The 24,129-nt window shown below is 37.1% G+C and overlaps 1 protein-coding gene across 6 annotated transcripts in view; it reads left to right on the forward strand.

The window, feature by feature from the left end:
* Nucleotides 1–24,129, forward strand: part of Nf1 (neurofibromin 1) — a 256,851-nt gene that overhangs the window by 55,769 nt on the left and 176,953 nt on the right. For all 6 annotated transcript variants that reach the window (XM_048365042.1, XM_048365038.1, XM_048365039.1 and 3 more), the window contains exons 6-12: nt 8,436–8,503; nt 8,711–8,786; nt 9,487–9,644; nt 18,646–18,819; nt 19,264–19,386; nt 19,601–19,675; nt 23,778–23,909. In XM_048365042.1, coding sequence (XP_048220999.1) covers nt 8,436–8,503; nt 8,711–8,786; nt 9,487–9,644; nt 18,646–18,819; nt 19,264–19,386; nt 19,601–19,675; nt 23,778–23,909 — 806 coding nt within the window. The remainder of the gene's footprint in view (nt 1–8,435; nt 8,504–8,710; nt 8,787–9,486; nt 9,645–18,645; nt 18,820–19,263; nt 19,387–19,600; nt 19,676–23,777; nt 23,910–24,129) is intronic.

The raw sequence follows: 24,129 nt of genomic DNA on the forward strand, positions 1-24,129 counted from the left end.
GCTTGGGTGCTGTCCCTCAGCTCTTGAGCTCAAGGCTAGTGCTCTATCACTTTGAGCCATAGCACTACTTTCAGTTTTCTGGTGGTTAATTGGAGATAAGAGTCTCATGTACTTTCCTACCCAGGCTGGCTTTGAACTTCACTCCTCAGATCTCAGCCTCCTGAGTAGCTAGGTTTACAGGCATGAGCCACTGGTGCCCGGCTCATACTTTTGTTTTACTTTGTATCTTGGCTAAGGCATTATCAAGTAGTGTTTTTAAAATTTTTTAAATTATTAAGTAATTGTACAAAAGAGCTACAGTTTCATAAGTCAGGTTATGAATACAGTCCTTGTTGATGTGTCACCCGTTTCCTTCGTTCTCCTCCATTTTCCTCTTCCAGACAGTTTTTTGGAAGGAGGCTGGTACTGGGGCTTTAACTCTCGGTCTGGTCTCTTTTCTTGAGCTTCTTGTGCTCAAGGCTGTCACTATACTATTTGAGCCACAATGCCACTTCTGGCCTTTTCTAAGTAGTTCATTGGAGATAAGAGTCTCACAGACTTTCCTGCCTGGGCTGGCTTCGACTGCGGTCCTCAGATCTCAGCCTCTTGAGTAGCTAGGATTACAGGTGTGAGCCACTGGCTCCCAGCTTTTTTTAAAAATGTGTTTTATTATTATTATTATTATCATCATTTTTTGCCAGTCCTGGTGCTTGGACTCAGGGCCTGAGCACTGTCCCTGGTTTCTTTTTGCCCAAGGCTAGCAGTGTGCCATTTGAGCCACAGCGCCACTCCTGGTCATTTTCTGTATATGTGGTGCTGGGGAATTGAACCCAGGGCTTCATGTATATGAGGCAAGCACTCTTTGCCACTAGGCCATATCCCCAGCCCCCCCCCCCCCCTTTTTTTAATGTACCCATTAAAATAAACTTCAGTTTAAGAGGATTAATACAGGTGTATAGATAGTTTCTACTTGGACTTATGTAACATGTGGAGAGAATATTGCAAAACACCTTGAGTATATGAAAGACACTCATAAATAAAAACAACCTGAAGGCCTCCCTAGAGGAGATTGTTAGCAATAGATTATTGAGTAGATGAAGTGGCAGCAAAAAAGGAGGAAGGGAAAAATCCAGTTATTTAACAATAGTATTAATTATAGAATGTAAGGTTAAACTGAAGCGGTGCTCTCAGTTCTCAGGCCGCTAAAGCAGGATAGCCAGTTCTTCAAGGCTAGCCTGACATACATGACAGTACTCTGCTTGATAGAACAAGAAAACCCACAAGAATTTTGTTTTTAACCTATCAAGAAGAATGAGTTAGTAAGGGGTGTTAGTGTTAGTAAGGGGTACAGAGAGACAAGCACTGTTACTACTGCTAGTGTCATATGAATGCTTGCAGTCTCTTTTGGAAAGCAGTCTGACAATAGCTGTTGAGCTTAAAAGCAGGCGTTCCTTTTAAGGAATCTGGGGAAGTATATTAGTGTTGTCAGTGGAGTGTTCGAAACATTTTAGTTTTCTTAACATTTACCTTAAACACAGTATTTCACTATGAGCAAAACAACATCAACAAGCCACAATAAAAATATATGATCGTTCCATCTATACTGTTTGTTAGATTTATGATCTGTGGGCTAAGATGTCGATCTGTAATAGACCTCTGGCCTCACATGAATGAAGCCCTTGGGTTTGATCTCAGGTACTACCAAAATCCCAACTTACTATTTTAGGTCATTTCAACCATTGTAAAGTTAAGCAACAATTTAATTAGTTTTCAATGATTTTAGTGAAGGGGAAAATGATACACTCTAGCTGTTATGGTAATCTGTGACTCTGTGGACAAAGTTAGTTTATAGTATACTGCTATTTAGTTCATATTTTATTGATTTTGATACTGGGGCTTAAACCCAGTGCCTTTTGCATGCAAGGCAAGCACACTACTAACTAAAACTGAAAAAAAAATTTAATATCTGGGGCTGGGAATATGGCCTACTGGCAAGAGTGCTTGTCTCTTATGCATGAAGCCCTGGGTTCAATTCCTCAGCACCACATATATAGAAAAAGCCAGAAGTGGCACTGTGGCTCAAGTGTCCAAGTGCTAGCCTTGAGCAAAAAGAAGCTAGGGACAGTGCTCAGGACCTGAGTTCAATGCCCAGGACTGGCAAAAAAAAAATTAATATCTGTAATTAAACCTTGGGCAGTTAAGGTAACCAAATGGTAAAATTAGAAATCTCCTCCTCCTCTTCCTCCGTCTTCTTTCTTCTTCCTTTTTTTTGGGTCAGTTATGGAGCTTGAACGCAGGGCCGGGACACTGTCCCTGAGCCTGTTTGTGTTCAAGGCTCGCGCTCACCACTTCCTGTTTTTTAGTGGTTAGAGATAAGAGTCTCATGGGGACTTTTCTGCCTGGGCTGGCTTTGAACTGTGATCCTCAGATCTCAGCCTCCTGAGTAGCTAGGATTACAGATGGGAGCCATTAGTGCCTGGCTAGAATTCTTTTCTATAAATTAAATTAAGGGCTAGGATATAGCTCATTGCTAGAGTGCATGCCCAGTACCACCTCAAATGAATTTAATGAGTGAATGAAAAATGAAAGGAAACGACCGAGGGAGGGAGGGAAAGAAAGAATAAAAGAAGGGAGGGAGGATACTTATTTTTTTTTGTGGGGTGTGTGTGTGTGTGTGTGTGTGTATGTGTGTGTATGTGTATGTATGTGTGCACATGCATGTGCTGTCCTGGGGCTTGAACTAATAGACTGAGAGCTTGTACCTAAGCTTTTTTGCTCAAGCATTCTTTCACTTGAGCGACAGCTCCACTTCTGGCTCTTTGGTGGTTAATTGGAGGTAAGAGTCTCTTGGACTTTCCTGCCTGAGTGGGCTTTGAACCCTCAGTTCTCAGATATCAGCTTCCTGAGTACTTGGGATTACAGGTGTGAGCTACCAGCACCTGGCACTTAAAATTTTTTTATTTTATTTTATTAAGTCATTTTACAAAGAGGTTACGACTCCATAAGTCTGGTTATGAGTTCTTGATCAACATTACCCTTTCCACGTCGTTCTCCTCCATTTTCCTCCTCTTATCTCTGCCTTGTTTATATAGTTCCATTTTTACATAATGTACATTGGCTATAATGACTGCTTTTGCTTACCCTTCCTTCCTCCATTCTAGTGCCCCCCTCAGTACCCTCTTCCCCCATAAAAATGTTTTCATTTCTTGGTATTCATTTTGATAAAAAGTTTCATTACTTGTTCAGAGGACTAAATGAAGTTTTATGATGTCCATAGTTGTCCTGTAATATTTTGGAGATCTAGTCTAAACTATCCATGAATAAATATTTATTTATAACAATTTTCTTAAAAATATTCAATCCTGTGATAATTGTTATGATTCTCTATGCCCAAGTAAGAGATAGATGCTATCTCAATAAATTGGCTTGAGACTTTTCTCTATGGAATTCAACTCCCTTCATGAATGTAAATTTAGAATATACACTAATACATATATATAAAGTCACTATTAAATAGGCTAAGTACTATCGTAAAAGGAATGGAAACTTCCTATAATATAAAATGTATTTTAAGCTTACTTCAACAAGAATTTGATGAGAAATACACAAACTTTTTAATTTTTATTAAATTTTATTGACAAGATGATGTACAGAGTGGGTACAGTTACATAATTAGGTAGTGAGTACATTTCTTGTCATATTTGTTACACCTTCCCTCAGTTTTCTTTCCCTTCCCTAGTTCAGGTATAGCATATATACGTAAAGCATATATACAGTATCCAGTGTACCAAAATCATATGCAGTAACCACATGGGTATGCCAAAAAGGAAGTTCACCTAGTACATTAAACATAACGACAACAATAAAATCCTCCTGTTTCCTTCTCTTGGAGTTCATTTTGCTTAGCCTCATCTTATATAATCATATGTACATAGCTGTTGAGCTATTGTCATCCTCTGATAGGTCTATCCTAGACCTTTTTATGTTTGTTTAGTAATTGTTTGGTTTTAGATACATAATGTATAGTCACTGACCCAAACATGTAGAAATACCATTTGAAAAGAAGTTTTATTAAAGAAATACACAATCGTAATTGTGTATTTATTTATTCAAAGTGTGCAATACACTATTTTAATTGTTGGAATTACGAAGATTATAAAATATTGAGTCTTCCTCTAAGGAACTCATAGCTTAGTTTAAGACAAATATATTATAAAATTATTTTCAGAATACTGGTAAACTCAGAGTAAGGATAAAGTGAGAGATAAAGTATGTTTTTGTTGAGTGTGGAAGATGTAAAGAACAAGATTTGAAGGTAGTAGAGTAGGTTACATTACATTAATAAAAATATGGTAATCGTTGTTGCATTTTATTGCCAAGAATTGTGCTGTGAGGTTTCCTTATGCATTTTCTTATTAATCCTTACAGTAACACAGGGATGCAATAGAAGGATTGCAGCCAGGTTCTGGTGGCTCACACCTGTAATTCTAGCTCCTCAGAAGGCTGAGATCTGAGGATCGTGGCTCAAAGCCACCTGGGCCAGGAAGGTCTATATGATTCTTTATCTCTAATTAACCACCGAAAAGTCAGAAATAGAGCTGTGGTTCAAGTGGTAGAGTACTAGCCTTGAGCAAATAAGCTCAGGGACAGAGCCTAGGTCCTGAGTACAAGCCTCAGGACTGGCAAACAAACAAACAAACAAAATGATATTGCATACAAAGTAGTATCATCATTTAGACATGGAGAAACTGGGTCACAGAGCTAAAAAATTTAAGGTAAAGATTAATTTCTCATCTGGCCATCTCTAGAACCAAAATGCTTGACTGCTAAACTGTTGAGTTTATATGTTATAAGACTTTATGCAAGTGATCATGGGAAGTTATAGAAATGCTTTAAAATGGGTGATACTTTCATCACTATTTTACTGTAGACACTATTTTGCCTGAAGTTTGTGGGATGACTTGGTAGGAGGTTTTATTAAATGAACTTAGATTTGAACACATAGTAATGTGAGCAAGTTATAATGAGAGTAGAAGGAATATAGGAAGTGGAATACATAGCATTTGAGTACAATGTATAGCATTTGGCAATTAGTTACATACATGAGGTTAGAGAGATGTCACTCAGAGCAAGCTTATTGGAGCAGGAAAGGGAAAGGAGGGTTGAAGGAAGAAAAGGGGAATGGCTAGGAAAAAGAACTAAATTTTGAAGTTACTGAGTTTGAGGTGTTCGTAGGATTTCCAGCAAGAAATTTGAGGAGTGGAAGTAGTGAAAGTTAACGTACATTGGTATTGAGACTAAATATACTTTGTATAAAATATTTAAAATACTATTAAGCTGAAGTTGAAGGTAGGATGGTGAAAAGACTACGGGAAGAAGTATAATATTGTTTGAAAATGGAGGGAGAATGGTTCTCCCTCATTTCAAAGGTACATTTAATAGTCACTTTTTTCAACTAAGAAAAAAAAAACTACAGAAGATTCTTTAGGTGAATCTTTGGAGACTCATTTCTGTTTTAGAGAAATTTTGTATATATGTAATGAAAACTGGTATGCCTAGGAGGAGCTAGCCACCCTTGGCTTGTGCCTATAATCCTAGTTACTCCTAGTTATGCTGAGATCTCACCATCTCAGTCTGAAAATAGGCTGACAAATCCAAGAGACTTTTCTCCATTTAACCAGCAAAAAGCTGGAACTGGAGGCATGGCTCAAGTGATAGAACACCAGCCTGAGTAGAAAAAGCTGAGCAACAGTTCAAGACTGAGCTCAAGCCCTCATACCAACACACACACACACACACACACACACACACACACACACACACACACAAAAAAAAAAAAAAAAAAAAAAAAAAAAGAAGAGGGAAAGGAAGGGGGAGAAAGGGAAAGGAAAAAGTCCATAGGAGGAATGTTAGGGTAAAATAGTTTATAGAAGCATCTTTTACAGATACAGATTTCTTTCTAGATGTAGGCCAGTATCTTTATAGAAGATGAAACTATAATACCCAATGGATTTATATGGATATACAGTTAATCTTGTATTAAAGTACAGCCTACTATTAATTTTTTTGTTGGTCATGGGACTTGAACTCAGGGTCTGCATGCTGTCCCTCAGCTCTTTCACTGAGCTCTTTCCTGCCCTGGCTGGCTTTGAACTGCAATCCTCAGATCTCTGCCTCCTGAGTAGCTAGTATTACAGATATGAGTCACTAGCACCTGGCCAGTCTACTATTTTTTTTTAACAAATTAACAAAAAATAGATGGTTTAATGATGTAAGGATATTAATAGAAGTGCTTTCACATGAAGCTGGGTAGAGTAGCATTTGATTCAACCTTCCTCAATAGCAACTTGGCAAATTTTATTAAGGGCTTTAAAAACTATTTATATTATTGCCTAGATACTTTACTTCTAGACAGTTGCGTATCTTAAAGAAATAATTATTAATGTGGAAAAGTTTTGGGTAAAAGTATTCATTAGTGGTGGTAATAATGAAATTTTGGAAACATATAATCGAAACATAATTAAAAATCAATAATTTGAGAGCTGGGGATAGGGCCTAGTGGCAAGAGTGCTTGCCTCCCATACATGAAGCCCTGGGTTCAATTCCCCAGCACCACATGTACAGAAAATGGCCAGGAGTGGCGCTGTGGCTCAAGTGGCAGAGTGCTAGCCTTGAGCAAAAAGAAGCTAGGGACAGTGCTCAGGCCCAGGACTGGCAAAAAAGAAAAGAAAAGACCCCCCCCCCCCAGCAATTTGAACTTAATTCAGTGTTTTAAATATTCCTAGAATCATAAGAGCATACTAAAATGACTTTGAAGCTCAATGCAATCATATAATTGATTAGATGTTAACTGTAGAAACATTTTTTTTACGTACCTATAGTTTGAAGGCATTAGGATTTTGAAAATCAAATATACTGAAAATATCTGGCATTGATGTAATTGCTCAACTGATAGTTATTATTGGATATACAGTTAAATTTTCAGAATTTTTTTTTTTTTCCCAGTCCTGGGGCCTGAACTCAGGACCTGAGCTCTGTCCCTGGCTTCTTTTTGCTCAAGGCTAGCACTCTGCCACTTGAGCCACAGCGCCACTTCTAACCTTTTCTATATATGTTGTGCTGAGGATTCGAATCCAGGGCTTCATGTATACAAGGCAAGCCCTTTTGCCACTAGGCCATATTCCTCGCCCAGGATTTTTTTTTAATTAATTAAATTTTGTTGACAAGGTATTGTGCAAAAGGGGTACAGTTACATAATAGGGCAATGAATACATATCTTGTGATATCTTACACCCTCGTTTTTCTTTCCCTTCCCTAGATCAGGTAGGCATATATACAATACTCAGTGTACCAAAATAATATACAGTACCAATACCCAGTGTACCAAAATCATATACAGTAACCACTTCCAGCCCAGGATTTTTTGTTGTTGTTGGTTGTGGAGCTTGAACTCTGGGCCTGGGCACTGCCTGAGCTCTTCAGCTCAAGACTAGCACTCTACCACTTGAGCCACAGCGCCACTTCTGGCATTTTCTATATATGTGGTGCTGAGGATTCAAACACAGGGCTTCTTCATATATATGAGGCAAGCACTCTTGCCACTAGGCCATATTCCTAGTCCCCCTGGCAGGAATTTTTAATGATATAAAATAGTGAGAATATTTTGTAAAGTGTATAGAATAGGTTTGGTGGGCTAGGGACATGGCTCAAGTATTAGAGCTCTTGTCTGGCATGTGCAAAACTACAAGTTCAAGCCCTTGTATTGCCAAAAAAAGAGAGCTTAGTAAGGCCAAAATGTTATATATTTCTTGTATATACATAGGAAAAATAATGAAAGAAAACCCACCAAATCTTTAACTGTGATTTTTGTTGTTGTTGTTGGTGGTGGTGGTGGTGGTCATGGGGCTTGAATTCTGGGCCTGGGCACTGTCCCTGAGCTCTTCAGCTCAAGCCTAGCACTCTACCACTTGAGCCACAGCAGCACTTCCAGTTTTCTGGTGGTTAATTGGAGATTAGAGTTTCATGAACTTTCCTGCCCAGGCTGTCTTTGAACTTCAATCCTCAGATCTCAGCCTCCTGAGTAGCTAGGGTTATAGGTGTGGCTGTGAACGTTTCTATAAAGTAGAATTGTGAATGAATCTAAGTTTAAGGCTTAGGCAGTTAAAACAATTTCACAATGACCATGCATTTTACACTTTTTTGAAAAGTAAATAAAAATGAAGGAAAGACTCAACTTTGGAAATTCAAGGTGTATTTGTTTGTTGATTTTTGTCTTTATTGATCTTAATTTATGAATTTGGGGTTTATGTTTATTATCTTTATCTTTATATTGCTTATAAATAATGACTGAAAATAGCAGGTAAATGTTATTTTGCTAATAACTCTGAACTGAATTTGTGCTAGTTAAATAATTTGGAGGTAAATAAAAAAGTTTCTTTTGTTTTTCCCTACCTCAGAAACAGCGTTTAAATTTAAAGCCCTAAAGAAGGTTGCACAGTTAGCTGTTATAAACAGCCTGGAAAAGGTAAGCTTCAGCCTCTATATTAAAATTATGCTCTTAGTTATTAATTTTGCTATCTTTTGTATTTGAATTTAAAACTTCAGGAAAAGTTACAGTTTCATGTTAATTTTTAGAAAGAATGAATTATAATTTTATTAAGAAAATTAGAAATATGAGACATTTACTATAAGTTCATGGCTTTCATATAAAAACATGCTTTATTATTTGTAGGCCTTTTGGAACTGGGTAGAAAATTATCCAGATGAATTTACAAAGCTCTACCAGATTCCACAGACTGATATGGCTGGTAAGGATAAGATTAATTTTTTTGGTGGGGATGGAGGGTCTCTTTTGAGGCAAAAAATGGTTCATTTTCAAATGTGTTTTTTTGTGAAGAGCTTCATCTTATATTATTAACTGAAACCAAATAATAAATTATTTTTCTCATGTTTCTGAATTATCTCTAGTTCTTTCCCTTTTCTTCCTTTGAGCAAACAAGGAAGTTTGAAATGAAGCTGTAATCTTTAAAGTTGTGACTAGATTTTGTCCCCGTTTCATAAAAGCACCATTGTGTGTGTGTGTGTGTTCGTGTTCGTAGGCTTTACTTTGTATTTAGAGAGGTGTGTCTAAAATAAGAATTCTTGATAGCTGCATAGCAGAAAATACAGACTCCTGGGGAATTTGAATAATTCTCCTTGGGAAGATGTACTGTCCTTGTTGCTTTATTGCACTTTGTGTAGGGCCTACCACATTGATATAAAATAAAAGATTAGAATTTTAAGATGGGTACTTTTTCAGAATTGATCAAGATAGCTCTTCTAACATATAGAATGTGACATTACTTGTCTACTTTCTGGATAAGTTTATTTAGTTGTTTAACTATCCAAGTTTATCTCTTAAAATCGTGGCCTTTGGGATTTTGAATAGTATTGGCTTTTAATTTGAAGGCAAGAATTTTTTTCCTTCTTATCTAATACTGTCATTTAATATTTGTATTTTTTATATAGAGTGTGCAGAAAAGCTGTTTGACTTGGTGGATGGTTTTGCTGAGAGCACCAAACGTAAAGCAGCAGTTTGGCCACTACAAATCATTCTCCTTATTTTGTGTCCCGAAATAATCCAGGATATATCCAAGGATGTGGTTGATGAAAACAATATGAATAAGGTGAGGAGGGCAAAATTAATTTCCATTATATGCAGATCTGAAGCACTTTGTTTTTACTCAAGGTATGTATTTCTTTAGGCTTTAAAAAAATTGTATATTTCTTTTTTTTTGCCAGTCCTGGGACTTGGACTCAGGGCCTGAGCACTGTCCCTGGCTTTTTTTTGCTCAAGGTTAGCACTCTGCCACTTGAGTCATATGTGGTGCTGGGGAATTGAACCCAGGGCCTCATGTATACGGGGCAAGCACTCTTGCCACTAGGCCATATCCCCAGCCCAATTTTTTTTTTTTTTGGCCAGTCCTGGGGCTTGGACTGAGGGCCTGAGCACTGTCTCTGGCTTCCTTTTTGCTCAAGGCTAGCACTCCACCACTTGAGCTACAGCTCCACTTCCAGCCTTTTCTGTTTATGTAGTGCTGAGGAATCGAACCTAGGGCTTCATGCATGTAAGGCGAGCACTCTACCACTAAGCCACATTCCCAGCCCGTGTGTATATTTCATTGGATTTTTGAAGTCAGGGAGTTGCACTAGCTAGGCAGGTGCTTGTATTGCTAGAGCCGCATGTTTCCAGTCCTTTTTGCTCTCGTTGTTTTTGAGATAGAGTCTCATCTTTTGCCTGAACTAACCTGGACCACCATTCTCATATTTATGCTTCCCATGTAGCTGAAATGAGAGGTATTCAGTAGCACACCCAGCCTTTTCTGTTGAAGTAGGGCAACTTTGTTGCCTGATCTAGCCTGAAACTGAGATTTTCTTGATCTCAGCTTTCCATGTAGTGTGGCTCTCCTGGTGCATGACACCATGCCTGGCTATTGGTTGAGATAGGTCACATAAACTTTTGCTTACGCTGGCTCCTAATTGATATCTTCCTGATCTTTGCCTTCTGAGTAGCTAGGATTATATAGGCTTGAACCACCAAAATTTGACTGAGCTGATTGTTCTTTAAGCAGATTATCTCAGGGTACAATTTTAATTATAATCATTATAGGTGTCTGTTTGCTGGCTTTTGTAGAGGCATATCTATAATTTTATTTGGAAGAGGTACACATATATATGATTCAGTGATCAAGTAGTCTAAACAATTTCTTATTTATTTATTTTTGGCCAGTCCGGGGCCTTGGACTCAGGGCCTGAGCACTGTTCCTGGCTTCTTTTTGCTCAAGGCTAGCACTCTGCCACTTGAGCCACAGCGCCACTTCTGGCTGTTTTCTGTATATGTGGTGCTGGGGAATTGAACCTAGGGCCTCATGTATACGAGGCAAGCACTCTTGCCACTAGGCCATATTCCCAGCCCTCTTATTTTTTTTTTAATCAGAAGACTAAAATGTTACTTAATAGTTTCTCTGATAATCATTTCATTCCAGGTGTGGACCCTACTAGACTATTACCTTTTTAATGTGTATGTGTGTACTGAAGCATGTATTAATGTGGTGCTTCTGAAATGATCTAATAAATCACTTTGGGCATTTTAGATTGTTCTTTCACAGATTTGAAATGGGCATTTATCTATTGAGATTGGCACTTCCAACAACTGGAAATTAGAAAAAATTGTTATTATTAAAGTGTTACAAAGGAGTAACTATTTCATAAGGCAGGTATTGAGTACATTTCTTTTTGGACAATGTCACTCCTTCCTTTGCTTTCCCTCAGTTCAACTGGAAATTTTAAGAGAAATAAAAGCTGAGTATCTTATTTTATTTGAAGTTCAGTATTGTTACAGGGTAAGAAATGTTACGAGGTTAGAGGGAGGGGATTCCCAGTCCCTCCAAGAGTCCACCACTCATAAGACAGTCTCAAGCAAAAAGATGGATTTATTGGGGAAACATAAAGTGAACTGACCAGCCAGGGACGCAGCACAGACTCAGAAGCTGAAACTGCAACAGTGAAAAGTGGGCTGACCAGCCAGGGACACAGTGCAGACTCTGGAGCTAACACCGTGACCCTGAGCAGTCCTCAAATTGTGGTTTATAAAGGTAAAAGTGTAGCACAGATGTAGGGCTTGACGCAGGGGGTAGAGCTGGCAACAAAGCAAGCATAGCACAGGTGTAGGAAGTTCACATGGGATGGCGCAAATAAGTTAAGCAAGCCATTTACAGAAGCAGAATTTTGGGGCCAGGTTGACCTAATAATCAAAATGGAGTCAGTTATCCCCCCCCGCCCCCCGCAACATTTCCTACCATGTTTCCATAATCAAGATAGAGTCAGCTCTACTACAAGTATGAAGTTGTTGGGCTATGTTTTTTTTTTTTTTTCTTCCTTTTGCTACTTGGGGAGAAATATGTGACTAAATGACATGGGCTCCTATATCTGCTGACCACAGATAGAGACTTACTACTTTATAGAAATTATTAGTAGAGTCAGGGTGGCAGCTCCCGAGTCTGCCCTGTGTCCCTGGCTGGTCAGTCTGCTTTTCACTGGCATAGTTTCAGCTCCCGAGTCTGTGCTGCGTCCCTGGCTGGTCAGTTCGCTTTTTGCTTCCCCAATAAAACCATCTTTTTGCTTGAGAAAAAAAAAAAGAAATTATTGATAGAGAATTTAGGCATTGAAGTGTGAATCAGTAAAGTCCTTGAGAATCTGGGATCTTGTGGTATTCCTTTTAGGTCTGTGTCCCAACTTTGTTTCATTTGTTCATTCATTCTCGTGCTGAGGATGGAAGCTAGGTCCTTCACTCATGCTAGTCAAGTGCTCTACCATTAAGTTGTATTCTTAGCTCCTATGCCTCAGTTGTGTTTTTGTTTGTCCTGGGGCTTGAACTCAGGGCCTGGGTGCTGTCTCTGAGCCTCTTTGCGCTCAAGGTTACCGCTCTACCACTTGAGCCACAGTGCCCTGACTACTTTCAAACTGCAGTCTTCAGATCTCAAACTTCTAAGTAGCTAGGATTACAGGTGTGAGTTTTTTATTTGGGCGGTTGAGCTCTTTGCTTGTAGGATTTTGATTAGTTGGTTTTTTTTTTTTTTCAAAGTTAACCTTCATTGAATTTCTCACATTTTACATTGCCTGTTTTAGTTTGTTCTTATTTTCTTGTTTATTTGGTTTCTGTTGTTTTTTTTTTGTTCAATTTCTGTTTGTTTGAATCCTCTTTGAATTCATCCAGATTTTTAAACATCTGTTTCTCTATAAATCATTTTTTTTATTGTTGTTTTATTGAGCTCATTGGTTGTTCTTCCTCTTCATTCTAACTTTTTGTTTTTTGTGCTAGTACTGGGGCTTGAACTCGGAGTCTGAGTGCTGTCCTTTTGCTTTTTCCACTCAAGGCTAGTGCTCTACCCCTTGGACCACAGCTCATTCTATCTTCAGCTTTTTGTTGGATAATTGGAAATGAATCCCCTAGTCTTTACTTCCTGGGTTGGTTTTGAACCACAATCCTCATATCTTAGACTCCTGAGTATCTTAGAAGTCTGAGCCATTGGTACCTGACTCACTTATATTCTTAATTGTGGCATTATTTTTAAAATTTTTAAATTGTTATTATGGAGAGGTTATAGTTACATAAGTCAGGTGAAGAATACTTCTTTTTGGAGAGTGTCATCCCTTCCCTCGCTTGCATTATTGTTTTTTGAGAGAGATATGTTACCTTGTTTAATCATGAGTTTTGTGATCTTTTGCTAGGATTACACATCTGGATACAGGGTTTGTTGGGATTTCATTCTTCTGTATACTTTCCGCTGGTGGTTTCTTGCAGCTTCATTATGTTAAGTTGATGTCTGGGTGGTGGTTTATGGATTGGCAGAGTGGTTCTTTATTGACAAATAGTTGATTTCAGTGCTTGAGACACTGTATATGGTACTCTACTCCATTCAGGGTGAGGAAGCTTGGTTTCACAAGATATTGAGGTGATTATCTACTGTCTTGTGTAAGTTCTAATGAAGGAATACCAGTCACCTGTTCTGCTTTGATCTTTTTAGCTGGCTATAGGATCCAAGGTGTATCTTTGTGCTCTAAGAAGATGTTCCTTAATCAGGGTAGTAATAGGAAGGAGATTAGAAAGGGATGGTCTTTTTCTTTTGGTCTTGGGCTGAACTCGGGGCCTGGGCTCTGTCCTTGAGCTTTTTTTTTTTGTTCAAGGCTAGCCCTCTACTTGGAGCCATAGTTCCTCTTCTAGATTAGATGGTTAATTGGAGGTAACAGTATCAAAGGCTTTCCTGTCCAGGGTAGCTTTGAACCACAATCCTCAGATCTCAGCTTCCTGAGTAGCTAGACTACAGGCATGAGCCACCAGTGCCCAGCTGAAAGGGGTAATCTTACTGGATAAATACCATATATTTGATTATATGGGAAAGTCTGGGAGTTAAGCTTTGTGGAGGAACTAATTGGAAGGTGGGGGTGAGAAAAAAAATCTAATGTGTTGGTTTAGGCAGTTGGGGAGGGGGTTAAGAGATGAATGCTCAAGAAGAAGAAAAGAGTAAAAATGAAAAGGATAAAGACAGGCAAACAAAGAAAACAGCAAAAAATGATATTCAGTAATTACTAGGTATGAGTTAGGTAATGATGAAGAGTTAAGTTGGGTGGGGAGCAAGAGGAGAGAGTATGAGTTAGAGAAGAGATACATTTGTAGATATAAAGAGGCTATAAATGGAGAGGAGCTGTGGACAGGGGATGAAGCTGTGATGAGAATATGGAAAGACAGATGTTGGAATTAAGCAAAATACAAAACTAAATGTGAGGGAATAACAGGTCTGTGCTAGGACATAGAAGTTAAAAAGTAAATTGCAGGCTGGGAATATGGCCTAGTGGCAAGAGTGCTTGCTTCATATACATGAAGCCCTGGGTTCAATTTCCCAGCACCACATATATAGAAAACGGCCAGAAGTAGCGCTGTGGTTCAAGTGGTAGAGTGCTAGCCTTGAGCAAAAAGAAGCCAGGGGCAGTGCTCAGGCCCTGAGTCCAAGCCCCAGGACTGGCCAAAAAAAAAAAAAAAAAAAAAAAAGTAAATTGCATTTATCTGATTTACGATAAAGATAAGCCTTTCAGTTAAACATAAACACAATTGAACTAAAACAAGAAGACAGGCTTATATACAATAATTTAAAATTTTTTTTATTTAAATTTTTTTTTGCCAGTCCTGGGACTTGAAATCAGGGCTTGAGCACTGTCCCTGGCTGCTTTTTTGCTCAAGGCTAGCATTCTACCATTTGAGCCACAGCGCCACTTCTGGCTTTTTTCTATACATGTGGTGCTGAGGAATTAAACCCAGGGCTTAATGTATATGAGGCAAGCACTCTACCACTAGGCCATATTCCCAGCCCTATAAAATAATTTTTTATTGTTTCTATATGTCTGTGTATTTATATTTATAGATTTGTGTGCAGGATGCAAGAGTTTGCTTTAAGCCTGTGTGTGAGGTCTCTGTTTTCCTCAGAAGACCTTAAAGGGGAAGCCTTGGGAGTTTAGTTTGATTGCTGATACCTTTATTGTTTGGCATAGCCAGGGTTCCCAAGGCTGCTCTCCTAGCAGGTGTGGCCTAGCTGTCTTATCCAATAGCAGGCTGTGCCACACTTTTTTTTTTTTTCTTGCTGCTCTAGCTTGGTTGCTTATTCTATAGTGTTTCTGGAAACCACAGTTCTTTCCAGTTGGGACTTAAAATCTGTCACCCAAGTTTCTCTGCTCTCCCAACAGGAATTCCCAATCCTTTGTCTCTGGTGCAGCCAGCTAGCTTTTGCAACCTCTGGTTTCCTGGCTTCCTGCAGCTTAATTTTTTTTTTTCTGTTTACTTTGACATCTCCTGACACAAATTGTAACTCTTTTATACCCAGTTTCCTAGGCCAAGTGTCTTGTGGGTTCTTATCTGTGATTGCTTCTTGACCCTGGGTTCCCAGAGAAACTTTCTCAAGATAGTGACTGTCACTTTCAGGGGGTATGAGAGGCACAGAATGTTTTAGGGTTTCTGTAGTCAAGCTTCTTCTAGCACATAAATCCCTGCCTCCCAGGTCCCTGAGCTGTTAGAAAGGTGTATGAATTGTGTTTAGTTTTTCCCACAGTGAATTTGGTGGGACCATCTGGGTTTATCTGGTATTGCAATTTTTTGAATCCTCTCTTATAGCTGGGTGAGCCAGGTACCAGCTCAGGACTCTTTTGCCATTTTTCTTCTGCTGTGTTTTCTTCTGTGTAAATTCCTGGGCTTTCTTGCATGCACTTCTTCAGAATCTGACCACTTTTATCTTACTGGATTCTTCCTATTCAGAGTAAAACTGGTGGTTGCTTTCAGTCCCAGTACTCAGTCTTTATGCACATTAGCTAAAAACTTGTTTTTCAAAAGCCAGGATTCTTCCCTCTCCCACCCCACCAAAACCCACAACCATTGGTTTCATACACAGATGACGGAGTGGAGGCAAGCAAGACTTAAACTAATATTTTGTTAAATCTGTCATGTTTGAATGGCATGAAATTCATGGAAGCAAGGACATACCAGATAGCACTTTAGAGCTTTGGACCATGATCAGAACACAATATTATTACAAATGGAGGCAATAGTAGCCAAATACTGCTCATTTGGATCTATGCAGGGGATTTTTCCATTTTGATGCCCAATTTATCCATTATTTACTTATTTTTTCTTTCTTTCCCTGTCTCTACCAACCCCCCTGCCCCTTTTTTGGTCATTTGTGGGCCTTGAACTGTGTGGGTCTGGGCACTGTCCTTGAGCCTCTTTGTGCTCAAGGCTAGTGCTCTACCACTGAAAGTCCAGGTCTGGGCTGGCTTTGAACCACGATCCTCAGATCTCAAACTCCTTAGTACCTAGGTTAAAGGACCTGCTCAAGCGTTCTCTCTCTCTCTCTCTCTCTCTCTCTCTCTCTCTCTCTCTCTCTGTATATGCAGGAAGTGATTTCCAAATTCAGTGTTAGAAAGATCTTTACATTTTTTTTTTATAGTTTTAGCTGCTAAGTTTAGGCCTTTGGTTCATTTTGGCTTCATTTTTGTATATGATGAAAGTCAAGGGTCAAACTTTTATTTCCCTCCCCCACCCCCTGTTCCTGGGGCTTGAACTGAAGGGCTAGGCATTGACCCTAAGCTAGCACTCAAGGCTAGCACTCTACCACTTTGAACCACAGCGCCACTTCTAGCTTTTTCTGTTTATGTGGTATTGAGGAATCAAACCCAGGGCTTCATGCATGCTAGGCAAGCACTCTACCACTAAGCTACATTCCCAGCCCCAAACTTCTTTCTTTTTTTTGGATGCACCTTTGTGGAAAGTTGTTGGTTATAGGTGTAGAGTTTCTTTCCAAACTTTTTCTTTTCCATTGGTCTGTATTTCTGTTCTTGTGCTAATATCACATTGTTTTCAATTACTGTGAGTTCTCCAACTTTATTTTCTTTTCAAGATTGTTTTGCTGGGGCTGGGAATATGGCCTAGTGGTAAAGTGCTCATCCTCATATACATGAAGCCCTCATATACATGATTCCTCAGCACCACATATATATAGAAAAAGCCAGAAGTGGTTCTGTGGCTCAAGTGGCAGAGTGCTAGCCTTGAGCAAAAAGAAGCCAGGGACAGTGCTCACGCCCTGAGTTCAAGCCCCAGGACTGGCAAAAAAAACAAAACCAACCAAACAATTGTTTTGGCTATTTGATGTCCCTATGGATAAGTTTTTCTATTTTTGGATTACATTTAGTCTGCTGATTGCTTTGAGAGGTATTATTTTCCTAAGAATCTATGCATAGAAGATGCTTTTCCATCTCTTGTGTTTTGCTAAGTGCTTTTCAGCAATATTTTTTAGTTTTCATTAAGAACATCCCACCTCCTTGATTAATTCCTAAGTATTTTATTATTTTTGATGCTATTGTAAGTGGAGTTAAATATTTTTTCTTTTGCAAATTTTTAGTTCTTGATAATAAATCCAACTGATTTTTTTGGGTATTGATTTTGTGTTCTTTATCTTTGCTGAATATATTAGCTATAACAGGTTGTTTTGTTTATACTTTTGGTCTTAATACATTTATATTGAGGCTTGTTTGGTGACCTAACATAGGGTCTCTTGGAAAATGTTCCATATATACTCCAGAAGAATGTATTCTGCTGGGGTTCGGTGAGTTTAGCTTTTGACTTGTTACTTTTGAGAATATATGTTGGTAGAGATAGAAAGTTTTCATTTAGGAAAAAAGCCAAAAGAGGAAATTAGTGATTGTAAAGAAGAATTAGGATCATAAGAATGACAATTTTTTTTGAGGAACAAAATTTAGAACAATATAACAGCACCAGACATATTCTTATTTTGGAAAGTTTAAATATATTCTAATGTTTTCTTCAAAAAGAAAGAACAGTTTGAAATGTACTATAATCATGATCATATAATACTTAGATATTGAAAGTAATAACAATTTTGGGCGCTGGTGGCTCATGCCTGTAATCTTAGCTAATTAGGAAACTGAGATCTAAGAATCTAGTTGGGACAGAGTCTGTGAGATTTTTTTTTTTTTTTTTTTTTTTTACAGTTAACCAGCAAAATGTCAGAAGTGGAAGTGTCACTTAAATGATAGAGCACCAGCCTTGAGCTAAACTAAGCATGAGGCCTTAGTACTGGCACAAAATAAACAAATAAATAAAGTGTAATATCAAGATATCAACTGAGCTCAATTCTGAGCTCAAATGTTTGGGAAGGAATGTTCCTTACTTTTTTGGGTAATAATTTGACATGCAAATAGTCAGTTTAAAAAAATTTTTTTTGAAGGGGCTGGGAATATGGCCTAGTGGTGCGATTCCCCAGCACCACATATATGGAAAACGGCCAGAAGGGGCGCTGTGGCTCAGGTGGCAGAGTGCTAGCCTTGAGCGGGAAGAAGCCAGGGACAATGCTCAGGCCCTGAGTCCCAAGGCCCAGGACTGGCCAAAAAAAAAAATTTTTTTTTTGAGAATGATTTCACAACTACTTAAATCACAAAATTGAAAAACAAAATATGTTTGTATTCATTATGGTTTGAATTTTAGAAATAATTTGCTACTTTATTAGGTAAATTTGAAATAGAATTAGCTTCATGTATCATCTTATTTACTATATTTGAATTCTGCAGAAGTTGTTTCTGGACAGTCTACGAAAAGCACTTGCTGGCCATGGAGGAAGCAGGCAACTGACAGAAAGTGCTGCCATTGCTTGTGTCAAATTGTGTAAAGCAAGTACTTATATCAATTGGGAAGACAACTCTGTCATTTTTCTACTAGTTCAATCCATGGTGGTTGATCTTAAGGTAACATCCTTATTTTCTTTACTACAAACAATAAGAAAATTGGAGAAAGAATAAACTTTAGTATAATTGTTGTGCCAAAGATAATTGCTATTTCTAAAGTTCTGAGTCATCTTGCACTCTTTTTTTTTAGGACATGCTTTTGTTGTTAATATATCCTTTAGCCTAAAGTGCAAATATGGATGGACAACAATACAATATTCGCTAGTTTTCTTAAGAAAGTATAAATTTATAGACTTGGTTTAAAATATTACAGAAACTGTGGCCTGAAAGGAATAACATGTGGTGTAATAAAGTCTTGTATCAGATTGAGGAACCATAATATTAATTTTTGTACTTTTTGCTAGCAGAAGAGCACACATTTGTGTGGATAATGCTGTTTCATTCAGGTAAGAAAGTAGTGTATGACTACTTAAAAGCTTTTGTTTTCTACTGGGATTTTTGTAGAACCTGCTTTTTAATCCAAGTAAACCATTCTCAAGAGGCAGTCAGCCTGCAGATGTGGATCTAATGATTGATTGCCTTGTTTCTTGCTTTCGTATAAGTCCTCACAACAACCAGCACTTCAAGGTAAGATAATTGGTTTTCATCTACCTGTGTTATAAACATACTGGAAAGATGACTAGGTAGACCTTTATTAGTATTTCTTAATTGCATGTGTTAATTTTAATTTCAAGACCTTAAAATTTTTGTTCAGTTTTAAAAAATCTTTCTGCAATTGCCTTTCATTTGTATTGTTGAATATTTTCCTCATAGAAATGATTTTTTTCCCTTATTTCTATAGATCTGCTTGGCTCAGAATTCACCTTCTACATTTCACTATGTGTTGGTAAATTCACTCCATCGTATCATCACCAATGTAAGTCCAAAAGGTATTGATAATTTACTGGAAAATAAAATTTTATTTCGACTTTGAATTGAAATATATTTATCTTTTTACTTTTGAAGAATGATGCTCTTGGTTTTCAGGAAGATTCTGAACTTAGATGGTATGATGTTGGATGATATCTCTAATGATATTGTATTTAGTAAGGGATATAAAATAGTATTTTTTATGTTCCATCTTAACCTAATGATGTTTATTGAGAAAGCATTATTAGGGTGTTTTGGAAAGAATAAACCTAAATAATTTTATTTCAATATATAGCTCTTGAGAAGACTCACTTCATGTGTTATTTGAACACTTTTTTATCCCAATCCCAACATGTGATAAATTCTGACTTATCACCTTGCTATATGAGAACAACATAGCACATTTATAAAATGGTGAAGACCATTTATGATAGTGTTTTGGTACCTCTCTTTTAGTTTTTCTTAAAATAAAATTTTAACACTTCAAAATAGGAGGCAAAATTGTATCAGACAATAAATTCTTTAAAAGATAGGCATATTAAGTAGCAAGAAATATGGACTGTGGATTTAAAAAATTCTATTCATCTAGTTATAAACAACTGTGATTTGAAGATTCTTTAGTGCTGTTTTTTTAAAAAATAGTTTTACTTGATAATTTACATTTATGTGTCAAGTTATTCAACTGTTCCTGTATTCTTCTTATAAGGTTTTGGTCATTGATTACTTAGTATATTTATCCTATTTGGAATTAAATTGTTTAAGACTCTAGTTTAAGTGAAAATACCCCCTCCCCCCATGTGCCTTAAATGTATTGATTGAAACCTAATGCCACCCACATTCTCTTTTAGACGTTCCTATAGGGAAAAATAACTGTTGATAAAACTGGTGACATAGTTTTCTTGGTGGATTATTAGTAGCATTTTGGGAAGGTAATTCTTTGTTATGCAGAACTGCCTTGTGTGTTGCAGAACATTTGGTCCTTATTTCATCAATTGCCATTTGTGTTTCATCTCTCAAATTAAGAACAACTAAATGCCTGAAGGAATGATACCTCTCTTATTTGAATATAACAAGTTAAATCATAGTTAGAGGTTACATCGAATACTCTTTGATCCAAAAAAAGGAAGTTTAATTTTAGATAAGATATGCTTGTATTGAGAACTTAAAAAAATCACTGTACTTTTGCTAATAAAATGAGCTAAGATATTTTCTCTTCAAGTTTTACTTTCAAGGCTTTGAAGAGAAAAAGACCCCTCCCCACCACCAGATTTATATGTTATTTAGAAAGAAAATGCTACTTTTCCCCCCTTGACTCATAATACTAAAAAACATTAATTCAGGGTGGATAACTAACGTTACATAAATTCTTTAAATTTGTGTTTAGTAAACCCAAGTATATACTCTTTGAATACTCTGTGGCTAGTTACTTTAATTGTGAAATATTTTTGTCTACAATTGAATATATAGAGCACTTTCAAGCATGGACTTGGCACTGCTGTAAGTGGCTAAGCTGCTCCTTTCTGGGTTTTAAGCATGCCTGGAGTGGTCCTTCATGCATGCCTCATTGTACTTGGTGACAGTGGTGTGCATCCTCTGTACTCCAATGAGTACTGCATGTGTGAAGGTAGAGTGTGTCTGTACCCAGATCATGTCACTTTGGACATCAGTTTTTTTTTTTTATAGAGAAACTATTGAATATAATTTTTAAATCTTAAGCATCAGTAACCTTTGAGTAAAATAGCTTGAAAGTAAAAAAAATAGTACGTCAAAGTATTTTTTTTAAAGTTATACTTTAGATAGTGATAGTTTGTCATTATAGACTGTTTGGTCAATTAATTCTTATTTATATTCTCTCTTTTTGTGGTTCTGGGGATTGAATCCAAGGTCTTGTACGTATTAGGCAAATGCTTTATCATTGAGCTGTATCTTCCTCCTTCAGTTAATTGTTTCTTGAAAAATGTCGTCCCCACTTTCCTTGGGTTTAAGTCCAGTAGATACTACTTTCTGACTTTAAAGGGTGATTTATAAAAGTAGATATGGAACCGACAGAGTCTTACTAAAGATAGTTTATTAGGGAAATAGTTTAAAGTCTGGAATTCATATAAATTTTCCCAAGATACTTGGACTCAATGAAATCAAATTCATTTATGCTATAAGGTTTCTTTTTAAATGACTCTTGGTAAATACAGCTGATGAGTTCTCCTTTTCCAGGGATCTTAAACAGTTCACACCATTTTTTAAATTAATCACATTCTCAAGTACAAGTTTTACTGATGTGTTTTTGAAGGTTTATGTAGAAGTAGTAATTGTGTTTGCAGTTTTATTTTGCTTCTGTGAAACATACTTACATGCAATTCATAAGTATTGTGTTTAGATCTGAAATAGTCCATTGTTTGAGTTTTGTTGCAATGACAGATCTTAGCCTTAAACATTGATTCTCCAAGCCTGACTTATATTTGAGTCTCCTGTAAATAGTTTATATCCCATTGTTTTGATTAATGTTAATGTAACTTGTTACTATTAAAATATTCTTAGAATTATGAGTGAGAAATTAAATGTTGATACTAGCTTAATTTTGAATAGGAAAGAATCTGGGAAAAGGCTCTGAAGCTGTGTGTGTGTGTGTGTGTGTGTGTGTGTGTGTACGTACATTGGTACTGGGGCTTGAACTCATGGTCTAGGGCTCTCACTTGGCTTTTCCCACTCAATGCTGATGAGAACCTTGTTCCACAACTCCACTTCTGGCATTTTACTGGATAATTGGAGATAAGAGTCTTATGGACTTTCTGTCTGGGCTGGCATGTAATAGCAGTCCTCAGAACTCTTCCTGAGCAATTAGGATTACAGTTTCTATGACCTGATAGAGAAATGGTTATAATTTAGTGATTTTTTTTGGTCATTTTTATATTGCACTAATTCTTTTCAAAATAAAAAAGACAAGCTTCTAAATGAAATAGGCATTTATATGTAGGCATTTAAGTGAGATAGGTTACATAGAAAGAGAAGTATTTATGCAAAATAATTCCTTAATTATGGGAGCTGGGTTATAGCCCAGTGATAGAGTATTTGTTTAGCATGTTCAAGGCCTTGGGTTTGATCCCTGACACCATAAACAAGCAAGCAAACAAACAAAACATTGATAACCTAAAAATACTTAATGAAGATCAGTTTGTTTTTGTTTATGGTGTCTTTTCTTGTACTGTGCCATCATTGCATATCAATTTATATTCTAATTATCATTATTGTTAGCAGGCATTTAAGCAACACTGTATTCTTTCAATATTGTGTTGAACTAGTGATTGCTTATAAAGATTTGATTGTTGATTATAACATTGTATGTGTGTGTGTGATGTGTAAGTATGTATGTTTATATGTGTGCTGGTCTGCAGGCTTAGGGCCTAGGTGCTATCCCTTGTATTTTTTGTTCAAGGCTAGTGCTCTGTCACTTGCCACAGCTCTATTCTTGCTTTTTGGTGGTTTATTGGAGATGAGTATCTCATGTACTTTCCTGCCCAGGCTGGCTTCAAAGTGTGATCTTCAGATATCATTTGTCTGAGAAGCTAGGATTACAAGCATTGACCACTTGATCTCACTTGGTGATAGCATTTTTGCCTGAAAATGAAAAAAAAACAAACACCTATATATTGTGCATGTGTTTCTGATATGGGTAGAAAATTTAACTTGAAATAGAAAAAGAAAAAAACAGAAATATTGGCTAAAGATTTTTTTCCAGAGACTTGGCTTTCAAATTCAGTAGATTGTCCAAGAGAAAAGAATCTCATTTGTACATACTAATTGTATTTTACTTTTCTTTCTTTCTTCCTCTTCTTTTTTTTTTTTTTTCTGTTATTCAGTATTGTATTTGAAATCAGAGCTGTGTGCTTGCTAGGCAGGCCTCCCATCACTTGAGCCATGTTTCCAGTCCTATTTTAAAATATGAATGGGTTAATGTTTGAATTAAAGACACCGTATCAAGACTGAAAATCATGTGTGTTTGCATGGTCTTATAAAATGTTTCTGATAGAAGAATAGAACTTAACACTACAGTGATAATAGAGCATACAACTCATGTTATTTTGTACTTTTTTCCTTATGGTCTTTGTTTTCAGTCTGCATTGGATTGGTGGCCCAAGATTGATGCTGTATATTGCCACTCAGTTGAACTTCGAAATATGTTTGGTGAAACACTTCATAAAGCAGTGCAGGCTTGTGGGGCACACCCAGCAATACGAATGGCACCGGTAAGAAACGAGGAAATTGAATCTCACCACCTTTCTGTTGTGTTTTTAGTGTCTTTATCTCAATCCTGCTGACTTCATTATTTCATAGCATCAAATAGGTTCTTCCTTTCTTGTAAATATTATGCTATGTTATAGTATTTCATTGTCAGAAAATACTAACGTTTGTTTTCCACTGTTAGTTAGTTGGACTTACTTTTCTTACAGAAAATTTATCATAAAA

Source organism: Perognathus longimembris, chromosome 17 (assembly GCF_023159225.1).
Source record: "Perognathus longimembris pacificus isolate PPM17 chromosome 17, ASM2315922v1, whole genome shotgun sequence".
NCBI classification, from domain to species: domain Eukaryota; kingdom Metazoa; phylum Chordata; class Mammalia; order Rodentia; family Heteromyidae; genus Perognathus; species Perognathus longimembris.